At 36.4% G+C, this 24,875-nt stretch overlaps 2 protein-coding genes across 3 annotated transcripts in view; one reads left to right on the top strand and one right to left on the bottom strand.

Annotated features, from left to right (window-relative positions):
• The window catches only part of LOC134840748 (COP9 signalosome complex subunit 2-like), a 545,309-nt gene that overhangs the window by 223,397 nt on the left and 297,037 nt on the right, over window positions 1-24,875 (bottom strand). The window lies entirely within an intron of this gene.
• Window positions 19,933-24,875, top strand: part of LOC134840336 (transient receptor potential cation channel subfamily M member-like 2) — a gene marked incomplete at its 3' end in the record, with an annotated part of 23,539 nt that continues 18,596 nt past the window's right edge. The window contains 1 exon segment of the mRNA XM_063856097.1: window positions 19,933-20,081. Within this exon segment, the coding sequence (XP_063712167.1) occupies window positions 20,038-20,081 (44 nt within the window).

The following is a 24,875-nucleotide window of genomic DNA, read 5'->3' as shown; positions in this document are numbered from 1 at the left end:
ATCCTAAATGTAAAGAATGATGAAGAGTTGGAGGGTAACGGAGAGCCTTTAAGAGTCAGAACAGTGTTAGCTACCATTAAGAGTAGTTGGTTTTCAGTCAGAGAAGAGAAGAATTATTGCTAGCGATTAGAGTAGTTGGTTCACGAAAAAATAGAACAACTGTAGCAAAAATAGTAGATAGTTGCTTCTCGTCAGAGATTCTCTAGAGAGAGAATAGCTCAGTTTTAGTGGAGTTAGCTGGAATTTAATTACAATAAGGCAATTTATGCTGATAAATCGCAGACCTTTTCCTTTTGATTTGATTATTAGATTTTAACCTGGCCACTCAGAGCTCTCAGTATCGAGTAGACAAGACAGCCGGAAGAGCAGCAATACCCAAAAGGGGCAAGCAACTGAGAGCAATACAGGATCTTTGCCACCGAATCAACCCTTTCGGAATAGTAGAAAGTAGTGAATCTCTGCCGCCCCACTGAATCCACTGCCCAAGGGACGACTATGCGGTGTCGTTAGTAAAGCGAGAATAAACCTAGAGAGGAAATACCCTTATTCTACACAGAGCTCAGTTTTTTTCGAATGTATTTGAAATTTAATTGCGTGAGTCGATATTTGATGTGATGTTAGTTGATTACTTAATTGGGCCAGTAATTATACCAAAATTAAATTGAAAATCATACCACGAATTACTTGACTATTGAAGCAAAGACGAGTGATCAGGGGTGCAAATAGGGAGGAGGGGGGAGTGGCGGGGGGGGGGCGTTGGGTTTCCCATGGGCCACTTAAGGATTTCCCCTCAGGGATTGGACGCCCTGCCAACCTTACCTAAAGGGTCCCCCTTTTACTACTTTGAGATATCCATTTTGTTGACGGACCCTAAAATTTTTCTAAAGTCGCCTTGGGCGCCAATATACTAGTCTAGAGGGGGGAGCGCGCGCCAAAAAAACGCAATTTCTTGGTCAAAATTTTCCAAAAAGTGCCCAAAAACGCCTATTTTGGCAAAAACAGGCTCTTTGTACTGCTTTGGAAGAGCTCGCAAGATCAATTTGGCCGACCTAAAAAAAAGTTGACAAATTTTTTTTGAAAATCTCCCCCCCTCGAGAAAATCCTCGATCCGCCCCTGCAAGTGATGATTATTAAACCAGGTAACTGATTTTCAACCGAATTTAGTTTTTTTTTTCTCGAAAAAAAGTTGTTCACTATCATAAAATGCATTATTCCAGACAATTTTGTCATGTTTTTCTACTGGCTTTTTAAGAGCTGTTTGCATTATTTGCCAGGTGCTGTTTAATGTAGTTACGCTACCCACATTTTGAAATGCTAGTCATGCATTTTCCAAGCATATTTAGCAATGCAATTACTAGCGTTATCCTAAGCAAGTATGGGAGTTGTATTTTTCCTTGAATATCAAATTGCTTATTTTTTGATTTCTTAGTTTTATTTCAATCAATTTCTGTTTTTGTTTCCAAATATATTAACCCTAGATAACAACTACTTAAGTAACTTTTGAGGTCAAATTTTTTCTGTAGTTGTTGTGTTGCACCTTTTTTTAGTTTTGCTTGATTTTACATTAAACGGAATATCTGGCGTCATCCATAACAAACGAAAAAATTTTGAAAAACTGTTGGAGTACCGAGTTGCTTTTACGATAAAACCATATAAAACAAAGTTTCTTTGTGTTTTTCGTAAATTTCTAAATGCCCAGAGATTTTGGGTTGGACGTCTGTAACTGTACAAAAATAACAAAACTGACTATATGGTATTGGCGCGATTCGAAAAGATCGATCACAAATAATTAAGGATAAATTATTCAAGTACTTTAGATATCATTGTCATGATGCATGCAATAAAAAATGGATATAATCTTAAAACATGTGCGGACGGGTGATTTAGGCGGATGTCAAGACTGATAGGGAATGGCGTGACTTAAATATCCTAAATGTAAAGAATGATGAAGAGTTGGAGGGTACCGGAGAGCCTTTACGAGTCAGAACAGTGTTAGCTACCATTAAGAGTAGTTGGTTTTCAGTCAGAGAAGAGAAGAATTATTGCTAGCGATTAGAGTAGTTGGTTCTCGAAAAAATAGAACAACTGTAGCAAAAATAGTAGATAGTTGCTTCTCGTCAGAGATTCTCTAGAGAGAGAATAGCTCAGTTTTAGTGGAGTTAGCTGGAATTTAATTACAATAAGGCAATTTATGCTGATAAATCGCAGACCTTTTCCTTTTGATTTGATTATTAGATTTTAACCTGGCCACTCAGAGCTCTCAGTATCGAGTAGACAAGACAGCCGGAAGAGCAGCAATACCCAAAAGGGGCAAGCAACTGAGAGCAATACAGGATCTTTGCCACCGAATCAACCCTTTCGGAATAGTAGAAAGTAGTGAATCTCTGCCGCCCCACTGAATCCACTGCACAAGGGACGACTATGCGGTGTCGTTAGTAAAGCGAGAATAAACCTAGAGAGGAAATACCCTTATTCTACACAGAGCTCAGTTTTTTCGAATGTACTTGAAATTTAGTTGCGTGAGTCGATATTTGATGTGATGTTAGTTGATTACTTAATTGGGCCAGTAATTATACCAAAATTAAGTTGAAAATCATACCACGAATTACTTGACTATTGAAGCAAAGACGAGTGATCAGGGGTGCAAATAGGGAGGAGGGGGGAGTGGCGGGGGGGGGGGGCGTTGGGTTTCCCATGGGCCACTTAAGGATTTCCCCTCAGGGATTGGACGCCCTGCCAACCTTACCTAAAGGGTCCCCCTTTTACTACTTTGAGATATCCATTTTGTTGACGGACCCTAAAATTTTTCTAAAGTCGCCTTGGGCGCCAATATACTAGTCTAGAGGGGGGAGCGCGCGCCAAAAAAAACGCAATTTCTTGGTCAAAATTTTCCAAAAAGTCCCCAAAAACGCCTATTTTGGCAAAAACAGGCTCTTTGTACTGCTTTGGAAGAGCTCGCAAGATCAATTTGGCCGACCTAAAAAAAAGCTGACAAATTTTTTTTTAAAATCCCCCCCCTCGAGAAAATCCTCGATCCGCCCCTGCAAGTGATGATTATTAAACCAGGTAACTGATTTTCAACCGAATTTAGTTTTTTTTTCTCGAAAAAAAGTTGTTCACTATCATAAAATGCATTATTCCAGACAATTTTGTCATGTTTTTCTACTGGCTTTTTAAGAGCTGTTTGCATTATTTGCCAGGTGCTGTTTAATGTAGTTACGCTACCCACATTTTGAAATGCTAGTCATGCATTTTCCAAGCATATTTAGCAATGCAATGACTAGCGTTATCCTAAGCAAGTATGGGAGTTGTATTTTTCCTTGAATATCAAATTGCTTATTTTTTGATTTCTTAGTTTTATTTCAATCAATTTCTGTTTTTGTTTCCAAATATATTAACCCTAGATAACAACTACTTAAGTAACTTTTGAGGTCAAATTTTTTCTGTAGTTGTTGTGTTGCACCTTTTTTTAGTTTTGCTTGATTTTACATTAAACGGAATATCTGGCGTCATCCATAACAAACGAAAAAATTTTGAAAAACTGTTGGAGTACCGAGTTGCTTTTACGATAAAACCATATAAAACAAAGTTTCTTTGTGTTTTTCGTAAATTTCTAAATGCCCAGAGATTTTGGGTTGGACGTCTGTAACTGGACAAAAATAACAAAACTGACTATATGGTATTGGCGCGATTCGAAAAGATCGATCACAAATAATTAAGGATAAATTATTCAAGTACTTTAGATATCATTGTCATGATGCATGCAATAAAAAGGGATATAATCTTAAAACATGTGCGGACGGGTGATTTAGGCGGATGTCAAGACTGATAGGGAATGGCGTGACTTAAATATCCTAAATGTAAAGAATGATGAAGAGTTGGAGGGTACCGGAGAGCCTTTACGAGTCAGAACAGTGTTAGCTACCATTAAGAGTAGTTGGTTTTCAGTCAGAGAAGAGAAGAATTATTGCTAGCGATTAGAGTAGTTGGTTCTCGAAAAAATAGAACAACTGTAGCAAAAATAGTAGATAGTTGCTTCTCGTCAGAGATTCTCTAGAGAGAGAATAGCTCAGTTTTAGTGGAGTTAGCTGGATTTTAATTACAATAAGGCAATTTATGCTGATAAATCGCAGACCTTTTCCTTTTGATTTGATTATTAGATTTTAACCTGGCCACTCAGAGCTCTCAGTATCGAGTAGACAAGACAGCCGGAAGAGCAGCAATACCCAAAAGGGGCAAGCAACTGAGAGCAATACAGGATCTTTGCCACCGAATCAACCCTTTCGGAATAGTAGAAAGTAGTGAATCTCTGCCGCCCCACTGAATCCACTGCCCAAGGGACGACTATGCGGTGTCGCTAGTAAAGCGAGAATAAACCTAGAGAGGAAATACCCTTATTCTACACAGAGCTCAGTTTTTTTCGAATGTACTTGAAATTTAATTGCGTGAGTCGATATTTGATGTGATGTTAGTTGATTACTTAATTGGGCCAGTAATTATACCAAAATTAAATTGAAAATCATACCACGAATTACTTGACTATTGAAGCAAAGACGAGTGATCAGGGGTGCAAATAGGGAGGAGGGGGGAGTGGCGGGGGGGGGGGGGCGTTGGGTTTCCCATGGGCCACTTAAGGATTTCCCCTCAGGGATTGGACGCCCTGCCAACCTTACCTAAAGGGTCCCCCTTTTACTACTTTGAGATATCCATTTTGTTGACGGACCCTAAAATTTTTCTAAAGTCGCCTTGGGCGCCAATATACTAGTCTAGAGGGGGGAGCGCGCGCCAAAAAAACGCAATTTCTTGGTCAAAATTTTCCAAAAAGTGCCCAAAAACGCCTATTTTGGCAAAAACAGGCTCTTTGTACTGCTTTGGAAGAGCTCGCAAGATCAATTTGGCCGACCTAAAAAAAAGCTGACAAATTTTTTTTGAAAATCCCCCCCCCTCGAGAAAATCCTCGATCCGCCCCTGCAAGTGATGATTATTAAACCAGGTAACTGATTTTCAACCGAATTTAGTTTTTTTTTCTCGAAAAAAAGTTGTTCACTATCATAAAATGCATTATTCCAGACAATTTTGTCATGTTTTTCTACTGGCTTTTTAAGAGCTGTTTGCATTATTTGCCAGGTGCTGTTTAATGTAGTTACGCTACCCACATTTTGAAATGCTAGTCATGCATTTTCCAAGCATATTTAGCAATGCAATGACTAGCGTTATCCTAAGCAAGTATGGGAGTTGTATTTTTCCTTGAATATCAAATTGCTTATTTTTTGATTTCTTAGTTTTATTTCAATCAATTTCTGTTTTTGTTTCCAAATATATTAACCCTAGATAACAACTACTTAAGTAACTTTTGAGTTCAAAATTTTTCTGTAGTTGTTGTGTTGCACCTATTTTAGTTTTGCTTGATTTTACATTAAACGGAATATCTGGCGTCATCCATAACAAACGAAAACAATTTGAAAAACTGTTGGAATTTCGAGTTGCTTTTATGATAAAACCATATAAAACAAAATTTCTTTGTGTTTTTCGTAAATTTCTAAATGCCCAGAGATTTTGGGTTGGACGTCTGTAACTGGACAAAAATAACAAAACTGACTATATGGTTTTGGTGCGATTCGAAAAGTTCGATCACAAATAATTAAGGATATATTATTCAAGTACTTTAGATATCATTGTCATGATGCATGCAATAAAAAAGGTTAACCATTTGTAGTCTGTCCCCAAAAATCAAGAGTTTGTACTTCAAATTTTATAACATTCTGGAATATCTTGGTTGGAGTTTTGCTGAATGGTTTCGTCGTAAGATCTTTCAATCGTTTTGATGGATTATTTTTAGTTGAATTAAAAATTTGCTCCCAAAAACTGTTGTGATCAGTTTAGTTTTTATGTTTTTTTTAATTGTGAGCAGCGGGTTGCTTCAAAACGAGAAAACTATCCCCATTAAAAGACAACTTTTAAATGCCCAAAAGAAGCGTACAACTGTGAAAAACGTAGATTTCAATACTATAAATTTCACTGTATGGAATAACTGTACTTTAGATTCAAAGGATGAGCAACTGATTTTAATCACAAGAGTACGTGACCACCACTGGCAGGTACTAATTAAACTGCAGCAAGGACTTGGCCAGTACCGATGGCGCCAAAGCAAACACAATATATATAGACTGAACAACTGTAATATAATTATATAACATTCCCTCAAGAATCAATTTTAAATCATAATTTAAAATTTTAGCCAATGAATCAGTGTTTTGAGTTTTAGACCCAACAGTGGTCCGCCCTCTCCCTGGACATAAGTTTAAGTTTTTAAACTAAAGTTTTCCATCAAAATGTCTTCGATCAAATTCTTAATTTCTTAGTTTGTGTCACGTTCCCTATCTCCTTCCCTCTTGTTCTTTCGAGTTTTGAAAATACTATCGATCATAACGCCTCCGAAATTACAAACCGCAGTTCGCTTTTTGGAACTCTTTCGTGACCCTGCCCCATCTGAATCCTGGGACTCTTGGCTAGAACACGACACTAAACGCTGCCGTTGAACTCACTCCCTCTTCTTCTCCGAGCACTTCCCCGATTGTGCTTTGCCGCTTAAATTAGGGACGCTTCTCTCTTTCCCGGTTCCACTGTCTTGCATTTCAGTAGAAACTCCTTTGGACGGTTTTGCGCCGCCACCGCCGGTTGTTCCCGCATCACCCTCTGTGTTTTCTTGCGCCAACGGCACATTCGAAGTGTCACCTTGACTAGGTCCGGCTCCTCCCTGTTCATCCGCCGCCTTTCCTTGTTGGTCCGCATATCGCGAGATCCGCAATGGCTCGTACTCCGAATCTGAATCTGCTTCGTCCTCGTAATCGCAATTTTGCGACTTAGCTCGTGTCCCAGCTTCAATCGTTTTTCTCGCATTTACCCCCGCAGCCTTCTCTTCCTGGGCTCGTTTGAGATCAGCCCTACGCTTAACCGCGACCATCGTTGGAGGAGGTTTAGGCGTTCCTGATTCCGAAGTCTTCGGTGCATTTGGACTAAGCATTTTTCACGAGACTCCACTTTTCCTAAGTACAGAACCATTAGCCAAGGTAAAGGTATGTTGAGACTCACTAACTACTTTTTGTTTGATGGGTCTATACCTCTTATTGGAATCCTTAATGCGCTGGAACAAAAACTCTGTCCGCTTGGGTGGGCGATTTGACGTTTGGGCATCTGCATTCCGCGACCTCACTCCCACGGATTGTTTAGGGCCAACCGCCGGTGCCGGGTTCCGATCTGCCACCGAAACCAACTGATCCTGTGCCAATTTCCTGGGATGATTTATGTGTTTCACATCATAATCTACATCCGATCGTTCCTCCCAATCAGTCGCCATTGTTTGCGGGAATTTCAACGCTCGCGGGTCAGTAGAATCTAAACAGGCAGATTTTTGTTTCAATACTCTGTTCCAATTAAAATTTTGCAACAATGGCTTCTTCGTAAGGTTCCGAAGGACAGTCTTTGCCTCCCTGCCATGATGGGCTTCAAACGGCGATATTTTGACAGTAGCCTTAGGAGCAAATCTAAGAGCACTCAGAGCTCGTTCCACAATCGATTCTAGATTTCCACTATCTTTTTCTTTTGCGTATGTTAGAACAACATTTTTCAAACTGCCAATCGTGCGTTCGACACAACCAGTGGCCCGATGACCACTCACAGGGGAGTAGACAATTTCTATTGCTGCGGAATTACAAAACGACTTAACCGCTTTCAATGTAAAGCTAGATCCTTGATCCATGAAAATTTTCCTAGGGACTCCGTGATGAGGAATGTATTGTTTTATAAATTTAAGAACCTTATCGTGCTTATTATTCCCGCAAATCATTGGCGAAGGCCATCGTGAAAATCGATCAACGGCTACCAAGACATATTTACTTGATTCATTTAAGTATCTAATTGGGCCCCAAAAATCTAATTGCAGGCTTTCATTTGGCTCTCGAGTTTCATAAACGTTACCGATGTCACACTTGGCGCACAATGGTTTAGGGCTTTTACCTGCATCAGTGCATTCTTTGCACCCATCCGCGGCCGCTGCCAAACTATGGTGGAGATAGGGAAACCACACGTCCCTCGCCGCGTCGAACATGTTAGAGCGCCCGTGGTGGAAACAGTGAATCCTATTGACCACCGCCTTTCTGAGAGGAATTGGGATGACGAGTCGTTCGTCAATCCACAAGCAATTTTCACGCACATGGAAATCGTGCGAATGTTGTCCCAGGTAAGCACCCATTGCTCGATTTTTTCCGTTCCAACTCGGGATCCTCACTTTCGACAAGTTCCTTTATAGCCATCATCTGGGGGTCCCCTTTATAATTGGCCTCCACTAGTTTCAAGTTGAACAACATGGGTAGGCCATCGCTCTTTTTAACTATTTTCCAGTCTCTGGGAATAACTGACATAATTACACTTCCTCTCGCCGGGTATGCCGCCGCAAACATTTCTCCCCCAAACGCTGAAGGAATGGAAATCACCGTGTTGCACTTCACATCTCTAGTATGTGTTGTCTCCGCCTCCAGTCTAGCATCCACCACCTCTACTTCGCTGCTACTCCTACTCGTAATTTCTGGATGTTGTAATAGTAACTTGTTCAATTTTTTCTTGTTGAATTGTTTTTCTTCTCAAGGGAATGTGACTATTTGCAATGGAAGTAATATCAAACTCACGTAATTCACACTCAGTGATCGATTTGACGATTTTCGGGCCTTTGCGGTCATTACACTCAACTACACGTTTTACTGCCTTCTTATTGGTTAACCGAATGTCACGCGTTTTGACGTCCTCTTACGGTGGAAAATTAAAATTAATTTCTCCAGTTTGGCAATCTCTAGCTGAAACAACTAATTTCCTTGATGCTTTAATAGTCCTTTTGGTGGTATTTTGCTTATTATAACAGAGAGAATTGATAATTGACTGCAACCGTGAATGTATTATCATACAGGCTCACCCGCGTAGCTTCCCCCACCGGATGCCTTGATAAACAGTCCGCCAGGCCAATTTTAGCCTCTGGCATATGTTCAATTACAAAATCAGAGGGAATAATTCGGTCGAACCAACGGGTCAACCGACTGAACATTGTTTTGTTTTTCTTATTGTTTCCGTTCAATAATGACACTAAGGCTTTGTGATCCGTCAATACCGTAAGTTTTCTACCGAAAATGTAATTTCTGAAATATTCTGAACCCCAAACCACGGCCAACATTTCTAATTCATTCGTCGAATATTTCTTTTCGGTCGCATTCAAAAACCAAAATGCAAATGAAATAGGTCGCCAACCCTCGGTGCCTAGTTGCTCCAATGCTGCCCCCAACCCATTATGGCTTGCGTCGCACACAACCCGGATATCTTTATGCACGTCGAAATGCTTTAGTTCGACAATTTTCACGACCTGCTTTTTGAGCATTTCAAATGCTACTTGATATTCATTTGTCCACTCGAACTCGTTTTTCTTACCAAGAAGCGGTTGTAATGGCGCCGAAATATCCTCTAGCGAAGGTAAATATTTGTAAAGGCTATGTATTGAACCCATAAATGACTTCAATTGCGATAGCGTTCTCGGAGCGACTAATTTATCGATCGGTTCTGTTTTACGAACCATTGGCGTAATTCCGGATTTCGTTATCCGATTGCCTAACCATTTGCATTATTTTTTCGCAAATGGACTGTTTTTCAGTTTCAGAGCCATGTTGTCTTTATCCAATTTCGATAAAATCTTCTCTACCAGGGCAATTTGTTAATCTTAGTACCTTTTAGGGAATGGCGTGACTTAAGTAAAACTAAATGTAAAGAAAGATAAGGAATTGGAGGGTATCGGAGAGCCTTTAAGAGTCAGAACAATGCTAGCTACCATTAAGAGTAGTTGGTTCTCGTCAGAGAAGAGAACAGTTGTTAGCCACTATTAAGAGTAGTTGGTTCTCAGTCAGAGAAGAGAAGAGTTATTGCTAGCGAATCGAGTAGATGATTCTCAAAATAAGAGAACAACTGTAGCAGAAATAGTACATTGTTGCTTCTAGTCAGAGATTCTCTAGAGAGAGAATAGCTCAGTTTTAGTGGAGTTAGCTGGAAGTTAATTACAATAAGGCAATTTATGCTGATAAATCGCAGACCTTTTCCTTTTGATTTGATTATTAGATTTAAACCTGGCCACTCATAGTCCTCTGTAATGAGACGTATAATCATCTGAATTAAAATACAATTAGAAACTCTTGCGATTGTATCGAGTAGACAAGACAGCCGGAAGAGCAGCAATACACAAAAGGGGCAAGCAACTGAGAGCAATACAGGATCTTTGCCACCGAATCAATCCTTTCGGAATGGTAGAAAGTAGTGAATCTCTGCCGCCCCACTGAATTCACTGCCCATGGGACGACTTTGCGGTGTCGTTAGGAAAGCGAGAATAAACAAAGAGAAAAAATCCTCTTATTCTACACAGAGCTCAATTTTTTTGAAAGTATTTGAAATTTTAATTGCGTGTGTCGATATTTGATATGATGTTAGTTAATGACTTAATTGGGCCAGTAATAATTATACCAAAATTTTTTGGTCAGCAATTATACCAAAATTATACCAACGCGATTTTTTGGTCAGCATTTTCCAAAAAGTGCCCAAAAACGCTTTTTCGGCCTGTGTTTTCAAAATTTTGCCTGCGGCGCATTCATTTTGGCAAAAAAAGGCTCTTTGTACTGCTTTGGAAGAGCTCGCAAGATCAATTTGGTCGACCTAAAAAAAAGTTGACAAATTTTTTTTGAAAATCCCCCCCCCCCCCGAGAAAATCCTAGATCCGCCCCTGCAAGTGATGATTATTAAACCAGGTAACTGATTTTCAACCGAATTTAGTTTTTTTTCTCGAAAAAAAGTTGTTCACTATTATAAAATGCACTATTCCAGACAATTTTGTCATGTTTTTCTACTGGCTTTTTAAGAGCTGATTGCTTTATTTGCCAGGTGTTATCCTAAGCAATTGTGGGAGTTATATTTTTCCTTGAATATCAAATTGCTTATTTTTTGGTTTCTTAGTTTTACTTCAATCAATTTGTGTGTTTGTTTCCACATACAGTAACCCTGGATAACAACTACTTAAGTAACTTTTGAGGTCAAATTTTTTCTGTAGTTGTTGTGTTGCACCTATTTTAGTTTTGCTTGAGTTTACATTAAACGGAATATCTGGCGTCATCCATAACAAACGAAAAAAATTTGAAAAACTGTTGGAGTACCGAGTTGCTTTTACGATAAAACCATATAAAACAAAATTTATTTGTGTTTTTTGTAAATTTCTAAATGCCCAGAGATTTTGGGTTCGACGCCTGTAACTGGACAAAAATAACAAAACTGACTATATGGTTTTGGTGCGATTCGAAAAGTTCGATCACAAATAATTAAGGATAAATTATTCAAGTACTTTAGATATCATTGTCATGATGCATGCAATAAAAAAGGGTAGCCATTTGTAGTCTGTCCCCAAAAACCAAGAATTTGTACTTCGTAATTTATAACATTCTGGAATATCTTAGTTGGAATTTTGCTGAAAGGTTTCGTCGTAAGATCTTTCAATCGTTTTGATGGATTATTTTTAGTTGAATTAAAAGTTTGCTCCCGAAAACTGTTGTGATCAGTTTTGTTTTTATGATTTTTGTAATTGTGAGCAGCGGGTTGCTTCAAAACGAGAGAATTATCCCCATTAAAAGACAACTTCTAAATGCCCAAAATATGCGTCCAACTCAGCCCCCCCCCCCCGCCTAAATCCGCCCCTGAAGAACTTAACGCAGGCTTCAAGATCTTATGTTTCATTAATTTAGCGGATGATTAAACCAAACTTACGTTGTAATCACATCAGAATCACATTAGTTGCGAATTTGCGAATTAAAGAATTATTGATTCGATTTTTCTTGAACCAGAATAATTTAAAAATTTAAAAATTGCGGCGCTCAAGGCTCAAGCTTTTGGCCAAATTAAAACAAATTGAGAGGGGTATGAAGCTCACGATGGGTACCATGCCTGAAACTATTCAGTAAATACTTTTGAGAAAGTCCATTTTTTAGATGGAACGCGTCGTGTTTTGAACCCAGAGCTTTCAATTTATTTCTCATCGGGTTTGCTGGTGAATTGATGTTTTGTCTTCGCCACTTTTTTGTTCCGACTTTCGATACGAAAGTAACGGAATATTTGTGCTCGAGGTGGGTTTTTTTTCTTCAGACAAATTTCGACTTTTTAACTAGCCATTTTTGACGGAATTTTTTATAACACTCAAAAGGTATTGTTGTCCTGAGCTTAAATTTGAAAAGATATTTTACCTGTGATCATTTTTCGTAAAGTTATGAGGGTTTAAAGATTGCCATTTTGGCCACTTTGACTAAATTGGGACAATTAACGCGCGATATAATTCGCGCTATTAACGCGTAAGCGGAGAATTAATCCGTCTTATCAATCGTTCCAAATTGGTTGAACGAATCTTATTTGCCATAAATGATTTGTTACAAGGAACGAAAACTATCTTTTTGTACTTTATATGGCGTGTGGGGGGATGATTTTCATAAAAAATTTCAAATTTTAGAAAAAATTTTTTTTATTTTATTTCATATAATGTTTCTATGTTATTACTGCTGCTACATAAACCTTCAAAAGCAGTCGGAACATTCAGGGCTTCGCCCTGATACGAGCAGTCTTGTTGAACATTGAATTGTTATAATGCGGCAGAAAAATTGGTATCTGTGAGTTCAAGTTACTTGGATACACTACAGGATTTTTTGATCCAAACCACACTTCCAGACCTCAAGTCAAGCAAAAGAATACACATATTAGGGAAAGAAATTTTCGCATTGCTTAACAACTTGTCTATGAAATTAGAAACTACTCAATAATTATACGCGCAAACGAAATAGGAATTTAACAACAACACTGCTCGTATCAGAGCGAAGCCCTGAATGTTCCGACTGCTTTTGAAGGTTTATGGAGCAGCAGTAATAACATAAAAACATTATATGAAATAAAATAAAAAAAAATTTTTCTAAAATTTGAAATTTTTTATGAAAATCATCCCCCCACGCGCCATATAAAGTACAAAAAGATAGTTTTCGTTCCTTGTAACAAATCATTTATGGCAAATAAGATTCGTTCAACCAATTTGGAACGATTGATAAGACGGATTAAATCTCCGCTTACGCGTTAATAGCGCGAATTATATCGCGCGTTAATTGTCCCAAATTAGTCAAAATGGCCAAAATGGCAATCTTTTAACCCTCATAACTTTACGAAAAATAATCACAGGTAAAATATCTTTTCAAATTTAAGCTCAGGACAACAATACCTTTTGAGTGTTATAAAAAATTCCGTCAAAAATGGCTAGTTAAAAAGTCGAAACTTGTCTGAAGAAAAAAAACCCACCTCGAGCACAAATATTCCGTTACTTTCGTATCGAAAGTCGGAACAATAAGAGTCATAAACATGGTAATATAAACTGATATACGAACAACCTGACATTTGAATTTCTTTACAGCCCAATTTAGCATTCTACTCTCTAGAGCTTAAGCATTTTTTTTAACCAAAAACGCTACATTCACTGGCCGATTTTTATGGTAACATTCAGGTTTGATTTAGGTTACCATTTTGTTCAACTATTATGACTGTTTTTCGGCCTAGTGGGTCTAATTTGATTATTGAAAAGCAGAGCGATCTAGCAATTCTTTAGTGAGCTCCTGGCTTATTTGATTTGTAACAGTCCTCTCTATTTGACACAACGACCTAATTTGTTTGCCTAATTCAGTCAATGAAATTTCAGGAAAGCTGCGAGAAATCTTGCTAAGCTTGAAAAAAGTTGTTCCGATCCACCGACTTAAGATGAGAAAAACCTTCGATTCGAGTATTTTTTCCGCTCAATTTTAGATGTTCAGAAAAATCAGACGAAGGTGATGTAACAGATTGAATTTGAATCAACCGTAATTTGAGCGGCAAAAAAATTCAGGAAAATCAGACGAAGGTGATGTAACAGATTGAATTTGAATCAACCGTAATTTGAGCGGCAAAAAAATTCAGAAAAATTTTGGAGTCGAGAAAAAATGGCTCGAAGATTTTAGTAGCCATCAAAATTTATTAAATAGCTTGTCATAAAATAGATAAGAAACTTTTTAAGTTTCTAGTATTAAGCTTTCCTAGAAATTTTCTTTTTAAATTATCTTAACTGAAAGTTAAAAGGTGAAAAACGCAATTAAGTGATGAGCAAATATCCTTTCGAGTGTTTTCAATTTTTCATTTTCAAAGTTTCTAGTTGAAATTAGCACAGTTTAATATTGATAAATTTTCCAAAATTGTCGTAAAATTGTAAAATTTTTGCAACATTCTATCCAGGTGTCTCCTTAAATATTTCGAGACCAGTTTTTTATTTACAATTGAAAACGCGCCACATAAGTGCCGTTGACTATCATTTTCTATCTTTTTCTGCCCTTCTTAATACCCACTATAACTATAATCCTTTGCCGCGTCCAATACCACTTATTTGCCGCTATCTGCATTCAAATCTTCATGATTGCAGTCAACTAGAAGGCCGTTAAAAATCTGAAGTTCACCTTGGTATCTGTTTTAGTGATGAAGAGTTCGAGTGAAACCGGATTTATTTTGGTTCAACACTTTCAAGCAAAAATTATTACTGTCAGCTTTGAACATGAACGATAGTCGAAAAAATTTAAACTCGGTTTTTTATTTCTAGCATTAAATGATTTATTGTTAATGATTTGAACCTTCCGATAATCTGAAGTATTTATATACTATTTTTACCTTCCTCCGATAAGTATTTTTACAATATCTAATCGTCCTTCTAAGTGAATTGATGTGACTCAAAAGCGGTCGTCTCCTTCTAACAAGCACGTGAGTGGTTCATTCCAATGTGTTTAGATAGCGTTTTTTGAAATTTATTAACAAAATTAGAATGAATTGCAATAAATTTTGTTACAAGTTTCATATCGGTGTTTTTATAAATCTTATATTTAGAACGCATTACTTAAAGCAATGCGGTTTCTTGTAACAAAAAACAAGGTAATTAGGTTTTTCAAAGTTCTCAATGTCGGGCTCCACACGAATGGGGACACGAATGACCTATTAGTTTGTGTATCGACTAGATTGCCCATGTAAAAATGCAGCCGAATTGCTCGGGCACGGTTTTTTCACTCGATTTTGTTTATCCAGATGGCGTGCTTTTTTCCCAATGTTTAACTAAAAGAAATTTATTATTTTTTTTTATAATTCTCTGACGAATCAAATAAAGTTTAGAATAAAATAAAGGTTTAGGCTACTTTTTTTTTTACTGAATGAGGGCCTGATCAGAAAAACTGGCGCATGCTAGGAAAGAAAGAATAAATTTCTCCAATCAATCATTACATAACGTTAGCAATTCATCGTTATTAGTAATTATTAAAATGAGACTCGGAGAGGATAGACAACGGGGCCATATAGCCCACGAACGCCTATCATAGCTATGCATGTTTCTTTCAGGCCCACGTGCTTATCGGGCCCACGTGCTTATCGCTACCCCCTTTGTTCCAAATTATTATAAAAATAATCGAAACTTCTTGCAAGTCAACTGACCCTTCGTAATCTTAGCAATTAGTTTGTAAGTTTTTTTTAGCATAGATGCTACATGACATGAAATAAGACGTGTTTGACATGTATGAAAAAATGTATATATATTTCTCAAAGCAGTTAGTTTTTTTTGGTTTTCTGACACTTTTTCTTGTAAAGTTATGCTCTAACAATTCTCAAAATTAGGGAACCCATTCCGTGTTATGCCTAAATTCTACTGATATTTTTATGTGCTTGACCTTAACTCACCCGTTTTTCATGTATAAAATTCAGCCAACTTTTTTTTCTATATATTCCGTTTTTCTAGTTATAGGAGTTTAAACATTTTCAATATTAAATCAAATGAAACTATTGAAACTTAGGCCAATATAACCAGTGAGCCCGAAATAAGATTTCTAATGAAGTAAGACCCACCATTAATAGCAGCTTCAACGGTAAAAAAGCAGAATAACAATTAACCGAAGTTTGCACGCCATTTTACCCGGTCACAGTCATCCGTTTGTTGGGGCGCCAAGATATCATCCCGGATTGACATCCATACATGATAAAAACTTATCAAACATTTGCATACAATGAAATTATTTATACAATATTTTTATACATGGAGTGTACAGAAAAAGGTTTCTCATACAGTTTCCATATATGAAAATTGTATGATCAGCAATTTTTACTTCAAAAAAAGAACTTTACTGCAAAGAAAACTTCCGAAATGAAAAATTGCAAGTTTCAAGGAGAATATCTTCTCAATTTTAGTCGCAATCTCACTTTCATGCTCAAATAAGCTTTTTTCGGAAAAAAATGCATGTAATATTTTGTTATTATTGTCTACATTGTTGTCTAGCTGAAGTTTTTAAACAAAACAAGCAGAATTGACAAAAAAAAATTGTGCTAATCCGAACTTAAAATTTAAATGCCTCTATTTTGTAAAATATTTTTCAATTTGTCAAAAAAATTAAGCCACTTTTTTCGAAAAACTAAATTTTTGGCAAAAAACCTTCTAGCCAAATACAAAACATTGAGGTTTTTAATCCTAGCTCTGGGTGAAATATGAATTCTTATCTCATATAAATACTGCACGGATTCTAGTATCTGTGAGATTTCTTCCTATCAACCAAGTGGTTTCTTGTGTTAAAGCTCTCACGCCATTTTCTTGAGATTTCTTCCTATCAACCAAGTGGTTTCTTGTGTTAGAAGCTCCTTGGTTATTCTGTTTTGAAAAAAGAAACAAACCTTTAGCAAAAGGTGTGAAATACTAGAATTTGGATATATGAAAAAAATCTTATCAACTAGTTTCCATATATGAAAGGTTGCTTATCGTAGAGTTTTCTCACAATTTTTGGTACTTATGGGGCACTATTCCAAATAATTACATGTGGAGAAGTTATACATTATTTTACTTTTCATACAACGGGAACCACGAGTTTTGATTTGCAAAACTCAAAACGGATTCACTTCATCTTAAAAGTTTGCAGTAAAAAAATCTCCCAGAGTGGCTCTTGTTGTATAGCCTGATCTCCGATGGACATTTTTTGACTAAAAAAGTTTGCTTAAGTTTCGAAACAAAAACAAACAGTAACTTTAAACCAATTTTGTTGACATTTTGATGCGTTTCACTGCCTCCCAAAAATCCATGTAAATCGATCTAAATCGTTTTTTTAGACAAAAAATTCATTTTTTCATTTAATCCACACTAAATTGATTTACGTATCTAAATGGGCTATCGTATATTGATTATCATTCAGTATATTATCAAAAGAAAAATCGATTCAAATTGATTTCAATCTCAAATTTGTTAGTAAGGTTTTTTTGTTTCGTTTTTTCTTTTTTTGTTATTTTATTAAGTATAAATTCACGCTCGTTACAGTTGTCAAAATATCCTGTACTACGGGTTTTGCGCTTTATTACGTTAAATTAGGCAATTAATAGGTTTTTTTGTAGAACTTTTGAAGTTTTAATTCAAATTATATTGAAATGTTAAAATAGCATTCAAGTATTCAGATAGCATTGAAAATTTAATTTTTAATCAATCTTTGCCAGAAAAAAAAATAAAGCCCAGCGGTTCGAAATACCCAAAATTTATGAATATTCTATTTTGGCTGCAGCATAAGCTGCCTGAATTTTTTGCCACCCAATTCAGGTTTAGGTTTAAGGCGACACGTGGATCAGGGAACTGGGAATTGGACGCTTTTATCTTTTTAGGAATTCGAATCCTCTAAGAAATTATGTCGCTAAATCCATATATCGAAATTTTCGGACACCTATTTTAAAAGACAACATCATAGTTTTTCTTCAGATTCGTTTGAAGCAGATATATAAAACTTTAAGAGGGATTCCGCGCCAAAAAAACAATTTAGTTCTTGCCGTTTTGCTGCCGTTTTAGAATTTTTGGTAGAAATGTTTTTTATGATGAAAAAGTCGATGCTGTCAAAAACTTAAAGTAAATCAGCCTCCTTTCTCCTGAAATAGTTTTATCCGCTACTAAATTGTTATTGTTCCGACTTTCGTAACGAAAGTAACGGAATATTTGTACTCGGGTGGGTTTTTTTTTCTTCAGACAAGTTTCGATTTTTTAACTAGCCATTTTGGACGGGATTTTCTAATATATCATTCAAAAAGTGTTGCTGTCCTCGGCTCAAATTTGAAAAGATATTTTAATTGAGATAAAGCGGAGATTTAATCCGTCTCAGAAATCGTTCCAAATTGTTTGACAGGAAGCGTATTTGCCATAGCTGATTTGTTACTAGGAGCAAACTATATCATTTTGTTCTTTCTATGGTGTGCGGGGGGATAAATTTCACAAAAAATCTCAAAATAAAAAAAAAGTTCATTACATTTATTACATTTAATTTTGTCATGTTATTTTTGCTCTGTAGGCCTTAAGGAGGCAGTCGGAACATTCAAGGTCCCGCCCTAATACAAGCAGTTTTAATTTTTTCTTTGTAATCTTTTTGGTAATCAAAATGAATTTTCTATTGAAAGTAAGATCAAACCTAACTTGATTTAATCAATCTTATAGACCTAAATGGGACTTTTTTTGCAGATATGCAATCCGGGGCGGATTTAGGGGGGGGGGCGGACGCTTTTTCCTCTCAGGGATTTGACTTCGACCTCCTACCGACCCGAAGGTTGAACTATTTTGAGATATCCAATTTTGGCTGACGGACCCTAAAATTGTTCTAAAGGCGCCTTTAGCGCCAATATATACTTATTTTAAAGGTGGAGCCCGTGCCAAAAAAACGCTCCAAAAAAAACGCCCAAAAACGTTTTTTTGGCCTGTTTTTTCAAATTTTTGCCTGCCGCGCTGAAATTTTGGCTAAAAATTTAACTTTTTAAGGCTTTAGAGAACTCTCGGAAAAACCAATTTGGTCGACCTAAAAGGTTGGCAAAATTTCAAAAACTTTTGAAAATCCGCCTCCCCCCTCGAGAAAATCCTAGATCCTCCCCTATATACAATGCAAAGCTTAAATTAATTCGTAGCCGAAAATTTTCAAAACAAATAAATTGGTCATGGCAGCGGACTACATACAAAACGCTTTGAATTGCATTATGGCATTTCTTTTATTTAAACGTTTTTATAATTTTAACTATTTTGTCAACTTTTTAGATGGTCTCAATTGATTTTCCAAGCTCTCACAAAACACTAGTAATACCCAAAAATGTCTTCGCCTCAGTCAAATTTTAGAGAAAAACGGGCAAAAATGACGTTTTAGTGTACTTGTTTGAAAGCTTTAGTTTATTGTACATTTTAAATCCTAAGTTAAACCTATAACACAAAAAGGTCATAATATTACGTTGTTGAAACCACCTTTTTGTTCTTAGACTCTCGTCAGGGGCTGATTTAGGGGGAAGAGGCGGATTCGACCCCCTGCCGACCCAAAGGGTCCCTCTTTGGTACTTTGTAAGAAATCCATTTTTGGCCGACCGACCCTAAAGTTTTTCTAAGGCGCCTTCGGCGCCAGTAAGTATATGCTAACTTAGAGAGTGAGCGCGCGCCAAAAAAAAAACGTTTTTTTTTTTGTCAAAATTTTCCAAAAAGTGCCCCAAAACAGCTTTTTGACCTGTTTTTTCAAAAATTTGCCTGCGGAGAGCTCGCAAAATCAATTAAAAATCCCCTCCTCGGGAAAATCCTAGATCCGCCTTTGACTCTAGTAAGGCTTTCTTTATCATTTTGTCAGTTTGTGTATAATAACGGAAACAACTTTTCAAATGCCAAACGTGACATTTTTAGATTTTGAGTCGGTTGAAGGTTAAATCTAATTTAATTTTTCGTAACTTCTGAAGATGATAATCAAATTTTCTTCAGAGGTTGATATTGAAAATGCCAAAGGGATACAAGTCGATAGGTCATTACGCAATCAGTCGGTGTGTTTCCTCTCAAGGTCATCAACTTTTAAAACTAAATATTTATTGCCCTGAGAATATCCTCTATCTTTACTCACGCCTGGGTTTCAAATGATGTTATCGCTACAACTTCAAACAATGACTCCAAGTCGACGGTATGAACTTATTACAACCGCTTTTAAGATAATTTTTAAGCTCAAAAAGTAATCACCAATTTCTTTGCATGAATGATTGAGTATAATCTAATTATCAGCATTTTTTTTGTAAAGCTAGATGCGAGTCTTGGCTAGCTTTCATAAGATCCCAAATGACTATGATTTAATTTTAAAACATAGTACATCTTTTCAGCAGCGTGACATGTTCGAATTGCGGTAAGCTTAGCAAAACTGCTCTTGTCCTGGCTCAGCCGTGAAATTTTCTGTCACTTTATTTCCGACACCTTATTTTTTCTAAAGGATCCTTTGGCACCAATCCATGGTAATTTTGAGGTGAGAACCTGTTTTTGGAAAGTAAAGCGAGATCTCATACCGTATTTGGGTAGTTCGAAAAAGCAATTTGATCAACCTAAAACAAAAAGGTGGACAAACTTTATCAATTGTGTTGAAAATCCGAAAAAATTCTAAAATTCTAGATCCGCCACTGATCAATCAGATATGAATTGCATTGACTTAAGATGTTAAGACTCAAGGTAAGATGCATTTGAGTGTTTTTGTAATGTAATACAGGGAAGACAGGCAGGCAGAGAGGGGTCGTCTCTTGTTTTCATCAACCAGCCCAGAGGTCTAACCCGGAGATTAATTATTTAGGTTGACATGAGCGCATATATTCATCGTTTTTAAGCTATTTATATCCAAAACCTTCCATAAAAATTTTCCTGCGTCTAAGAAAGTTCTGCCAATCATGGTCATTTGCGGTTTTTGGCAGAGCTTGAAAAAATTTGGTGAATGACAAAGAGACGGGTCTGATCCAGACAGTGAACTTAATCGGCAATTATGAGATACAGTAAAACAAACAAGAGTGCTCGTATCAGGGCGAAGCCCTGAATGTTCCGACTGCCTATTAAGGTTTATGGAGCAGTAATAACATTAAAAAATTAAACGTAATAAAACAAAATGAAATTTTTTTTTCTAAAATTTGAATTTTTTAAATGAAAATCATCCCCCCACACGCCATATAAAGTACAAAAGGATAGATTTCGCTACTTGTAACAAATCAATTACGGCGAATAAACCAATTTGGAACAATTTCTAAGACGGATTAACTCTCCGCTTACGCGTTAATAGCGCGAAAATATATCGCGCGTTAATTGTCCAAAATTAGCCAAAATGGTAATCTTTAAACCCCCATAACTTTACGAAAAATGATCGCAGGTAAAATATCTTTTCAAATTTGAGCTCAGGACATCAATACCTTTTTAATGATATAAAAAATTCCGTCAAAAATGGCTAGATAAAAAGTCGAATTTTGTCTGAAGAAAAAAAAACCCACCCCGAGCACAAATATTCCGTTACTTTCGTATCGAAAGTCGGAACAATAAAGCAGTAGTAAAGCACCAAATAAATAGAAAAATTTTTTAGCCAAATAAAAAAGCACTATTTATTACAGCAATTTAATTTTCGTTCTCTTTGAGAGCAAGCATTATGAGAAACAATTCTTCTTTTACCGCCTAATTTGTTCAATTACTTGTCAAAATGCCTTCAAATTGTTTTTTACTCGTTGTTAAGCTCACTCTCTGTCATTCACAAAAAAGCAAAACTGCTGCTCTAAAGAAGATCGACAAACCCCACAAAAATTACTGAAAGTTTCTGCGCACGCCACTGTGTACAGAAAATCTTAACAATGTTTATCTCAAACATCAGTTGTAGAAAAATCATAAGGTTCGTCATTTTTTCGACTTCAAAATTACTGCTCCAGAAAGTTATTTCAAGGTCACTAATGATTGTTAATTATGATTTCCGAAATCTGCTGAGGATCTAAGAAAGACTATCCAGCTGTCTAAGCATAGTCCGATTCTCTTATTTCTCAAATTCCAGACTGAGTTCTTTTGGTGAGAGCAGCTCTTTTTTGGCGTCTAGAATTTTCACTTAGTTCCAATATTGGCGCTGGAGTCGGTCAGGCTGTGGTAGACTTGACGCTAGAGGTCAAGTGAAAGCTCGTCTTCAGACACCATTATTGTCATCGCAGGTGATTGATAACACAATCTGACGTTCTTGAAGTGAACGCCTTACCATTCGGTGCAAGCGCTCCACTTACTATGTTGCTTAGATAAAGCTTAAGCCAGCTTTTCAGCCAAGTTACAGTTTTTCAAACGCATTGTAGCTAAAGCAAATTTTGAAAAATTTTTATCACTTTTTGTAGTAACCTTATTAATAATGCTTAGAGTGAGTAGGGAAATAAAAATATCAAAAATCTTAAGGAATAGTTCGTTATAGTTCATTCAGCTAGATAATTCTGCACAAAATTTATAACAAGGTGTTATCTTGTTCTGCACAATTCGAAGAACGTGTTTAGGACGACAAACAATGAAATTAGTCTTCTGGTATCAGAGATTCGAGCTGTACACAAAAAGCTTTATTTTCATGGGAGTTAGTTTTTGATGGCCTTTTGAAATTTAGAATTTTTTGGCTGTTTTATCTGTTGTTTTGAAGTTTAGAGTAAATTAGTGCCAATCAAGTAAAATGTCAAAATTTCATTGAAATTTAATTTTTTTGAGAGATGATTTTCTTAAAGTTGTTTCAGCATAATCATTTGCAATCTTTTAACAATTTAATTGTTTTATCGGTTAAATTTTGATTGTATCTGCGGGCACTAGTTGATCACAATGATAATCATTTTTCAGACAACTTGTTTTGTCAAAAGAGTCAGCAAGCGAATGAAAGGTAAGCATTTTTTCAAAACTCATTGTTTACTTTTGAAAGTTTTTTTGTTTCCAAATGATTTTTTCTATTTGCGTACTTGGGCCATGATGTTGATATGCAGGTGCTTGAGATTCAAATGATGATTGACTTTTTACCAGACCAAATTTTCACCAGAAAACCTGTGAGAACTTTAACTAGGCTAGTTAATGAGGCCTTTTACTAAGCTATCCAACTAATTTTGGCCATCCTTGGGATGCTGGTCGGAGAAATAAAATTATCTCGCGGCTTTAAAGAACTTCAAAACAACTTGAATTTTAGCAAGTTTACTTTCTAGGGTAACTCAAGTATAGAATGTGAGGGCAATATCGCAGCGTCTAATGGCTTTTGTAAAAGACCTATCGGATTCCAAAATTTCAATTACTGGCCAAACTATGGAAAATATGGATAGTTTTAGAAACTTGGGTATCGAAGTTGACAAAAAAATTGAATTTGAATAATCAAACTGAAAAAATTTGCAAAAAGGTGTTGAAATTCAATGGTGTTTTTTACCGAGGAAGATCATGCTTCTCTTAACAGTCATTACTTGAGTTTTACATGACATAGGTGATTCCGATTGTTTCCTATGGCTTGATAGCGTACAGATGTACTTCGAAAACTATTCTTGATAAAATTTCCTTGATACAGAAAAAAATTACAAGAACCATTTTTTTCCTTCGTAAGTATGATCATGTGTCCGAGTATTTTTCAAAATATTGGCTGCAAAATGAGTATGAAATGTTCATCAGCCAATTATGTTCTGAGACAATGTTTCAGTTCTTAAAAGTGTCCCCCTTAAATTTTTTAAATCTTCAATCAAGAAAGATGGGTAGACTCACGCGCAGGGGTAGTTTAGGATGTTTTTCACTACCTTTAAGAAAAACAAAATTAGCTCAAGTTTCGGTGTCTTACAAAACTCTGAAATGTTTCAACTTTGATGTCAAACGATTTGTTACCCCTCAACCTTAACGAATATTCTGACAAGCAAAAGAAAGATTTTTTCGTCAAATTTAAAAAAGTATACCCGAATGAAAATCGGTTGCTTGTTGACATGGTAAAAGAATGATGATGTCTGGTATCCAAAGGTGCAACTCTAATAACTCTGTTTTTGCCTTCACTTATTTACCTAGGTTTCCCTCGGGTTACTGCCAGTTGGGCTGTACTGCACGTACAGTAACCTTGATGCAGTTCATTTGTTCTTTAATGTTCCCTAAGCTGTATCTAAATTCAAATTCAAAATAATAAGGTTCAATTGACTTTTTAAAGATCTGGTTGAAAATCGTTCTGATAAAGTTTGGTCCGTTAAAAACCCTTGACTCGTCTCAAAGAACGGGCTTATGCGAAATTTAAATTAAAATTTCAGGAGGTTAGATTCGTTACTAGACCGGTCTTTTATCGACTGTTAGCGTAGCTTCAAACACGACCGTAACAAGTAGTAACTGCTGGCTCCGCTACGCTTACATTCGGCTCTATAAGTATAGTGCATGTTAACCAGTTTATCTCAGTTAACCAGATAGCCCTACTTTAAAAATTTTTAAAATAAAAGCTGTAACAACGCGAGGTAGTCGTCTCATCCTCTGATGAAAATGTTTTCATAGTCTTGTAAAAGTCTTTAATTCAATTGTTTTGCTGAAAAGACGGTCTGGTAAAAAAATATTTCACTGAAAAAAAAAACAGTCGAGCGGCAAAAAAAGAGTTGGTTTTTCAATTTTAGTGCAAACAAAAAACCAAACAGATCTCATTGTTATCAAAATGGGGGCTGGCCTATCAGCTTTTGAGTGAATTGGAATGCCATTTATGAAAGGCATATGACTTGCTCGCTGTTTCAGGTTTGTTCATTAAGTTTGAAATTTAAATAAAAGCGCAATTGATTCACTTTTCGATTTAGTTAGACGGAATTCAATTTTTGAGCTTCTTAAAAAACTTCGAAACTTAAACACAAATCTGAGGGCAGTTTGTTATTTGTCTGAATGAACACCTATTTGAAATGATTATCGCATATTATTGGGCACTCGTGCTTAGGGAGTCGTCCCAAACATCATAAAATTGCGCATA

This window comes from Symsagittifera roscoffensis, chromosome 2, assembly GCF_963678635.1.
Source record: "Symsagittifera roscoffensis chromosome 2, txSymRosc1.1, whole genome shotgun sequence".
Lineage (NCBI taxonomy): Eukaryota > Metazoa > Xenacoelomorpha > Acoela > Convolutidae > Symsagittifera > Symsagittifera roscoffensis.
Note: the sequence above shows the minus strand (reverse complement) of the source record. Positions and strands in the feature narration are given on the sequence as shown.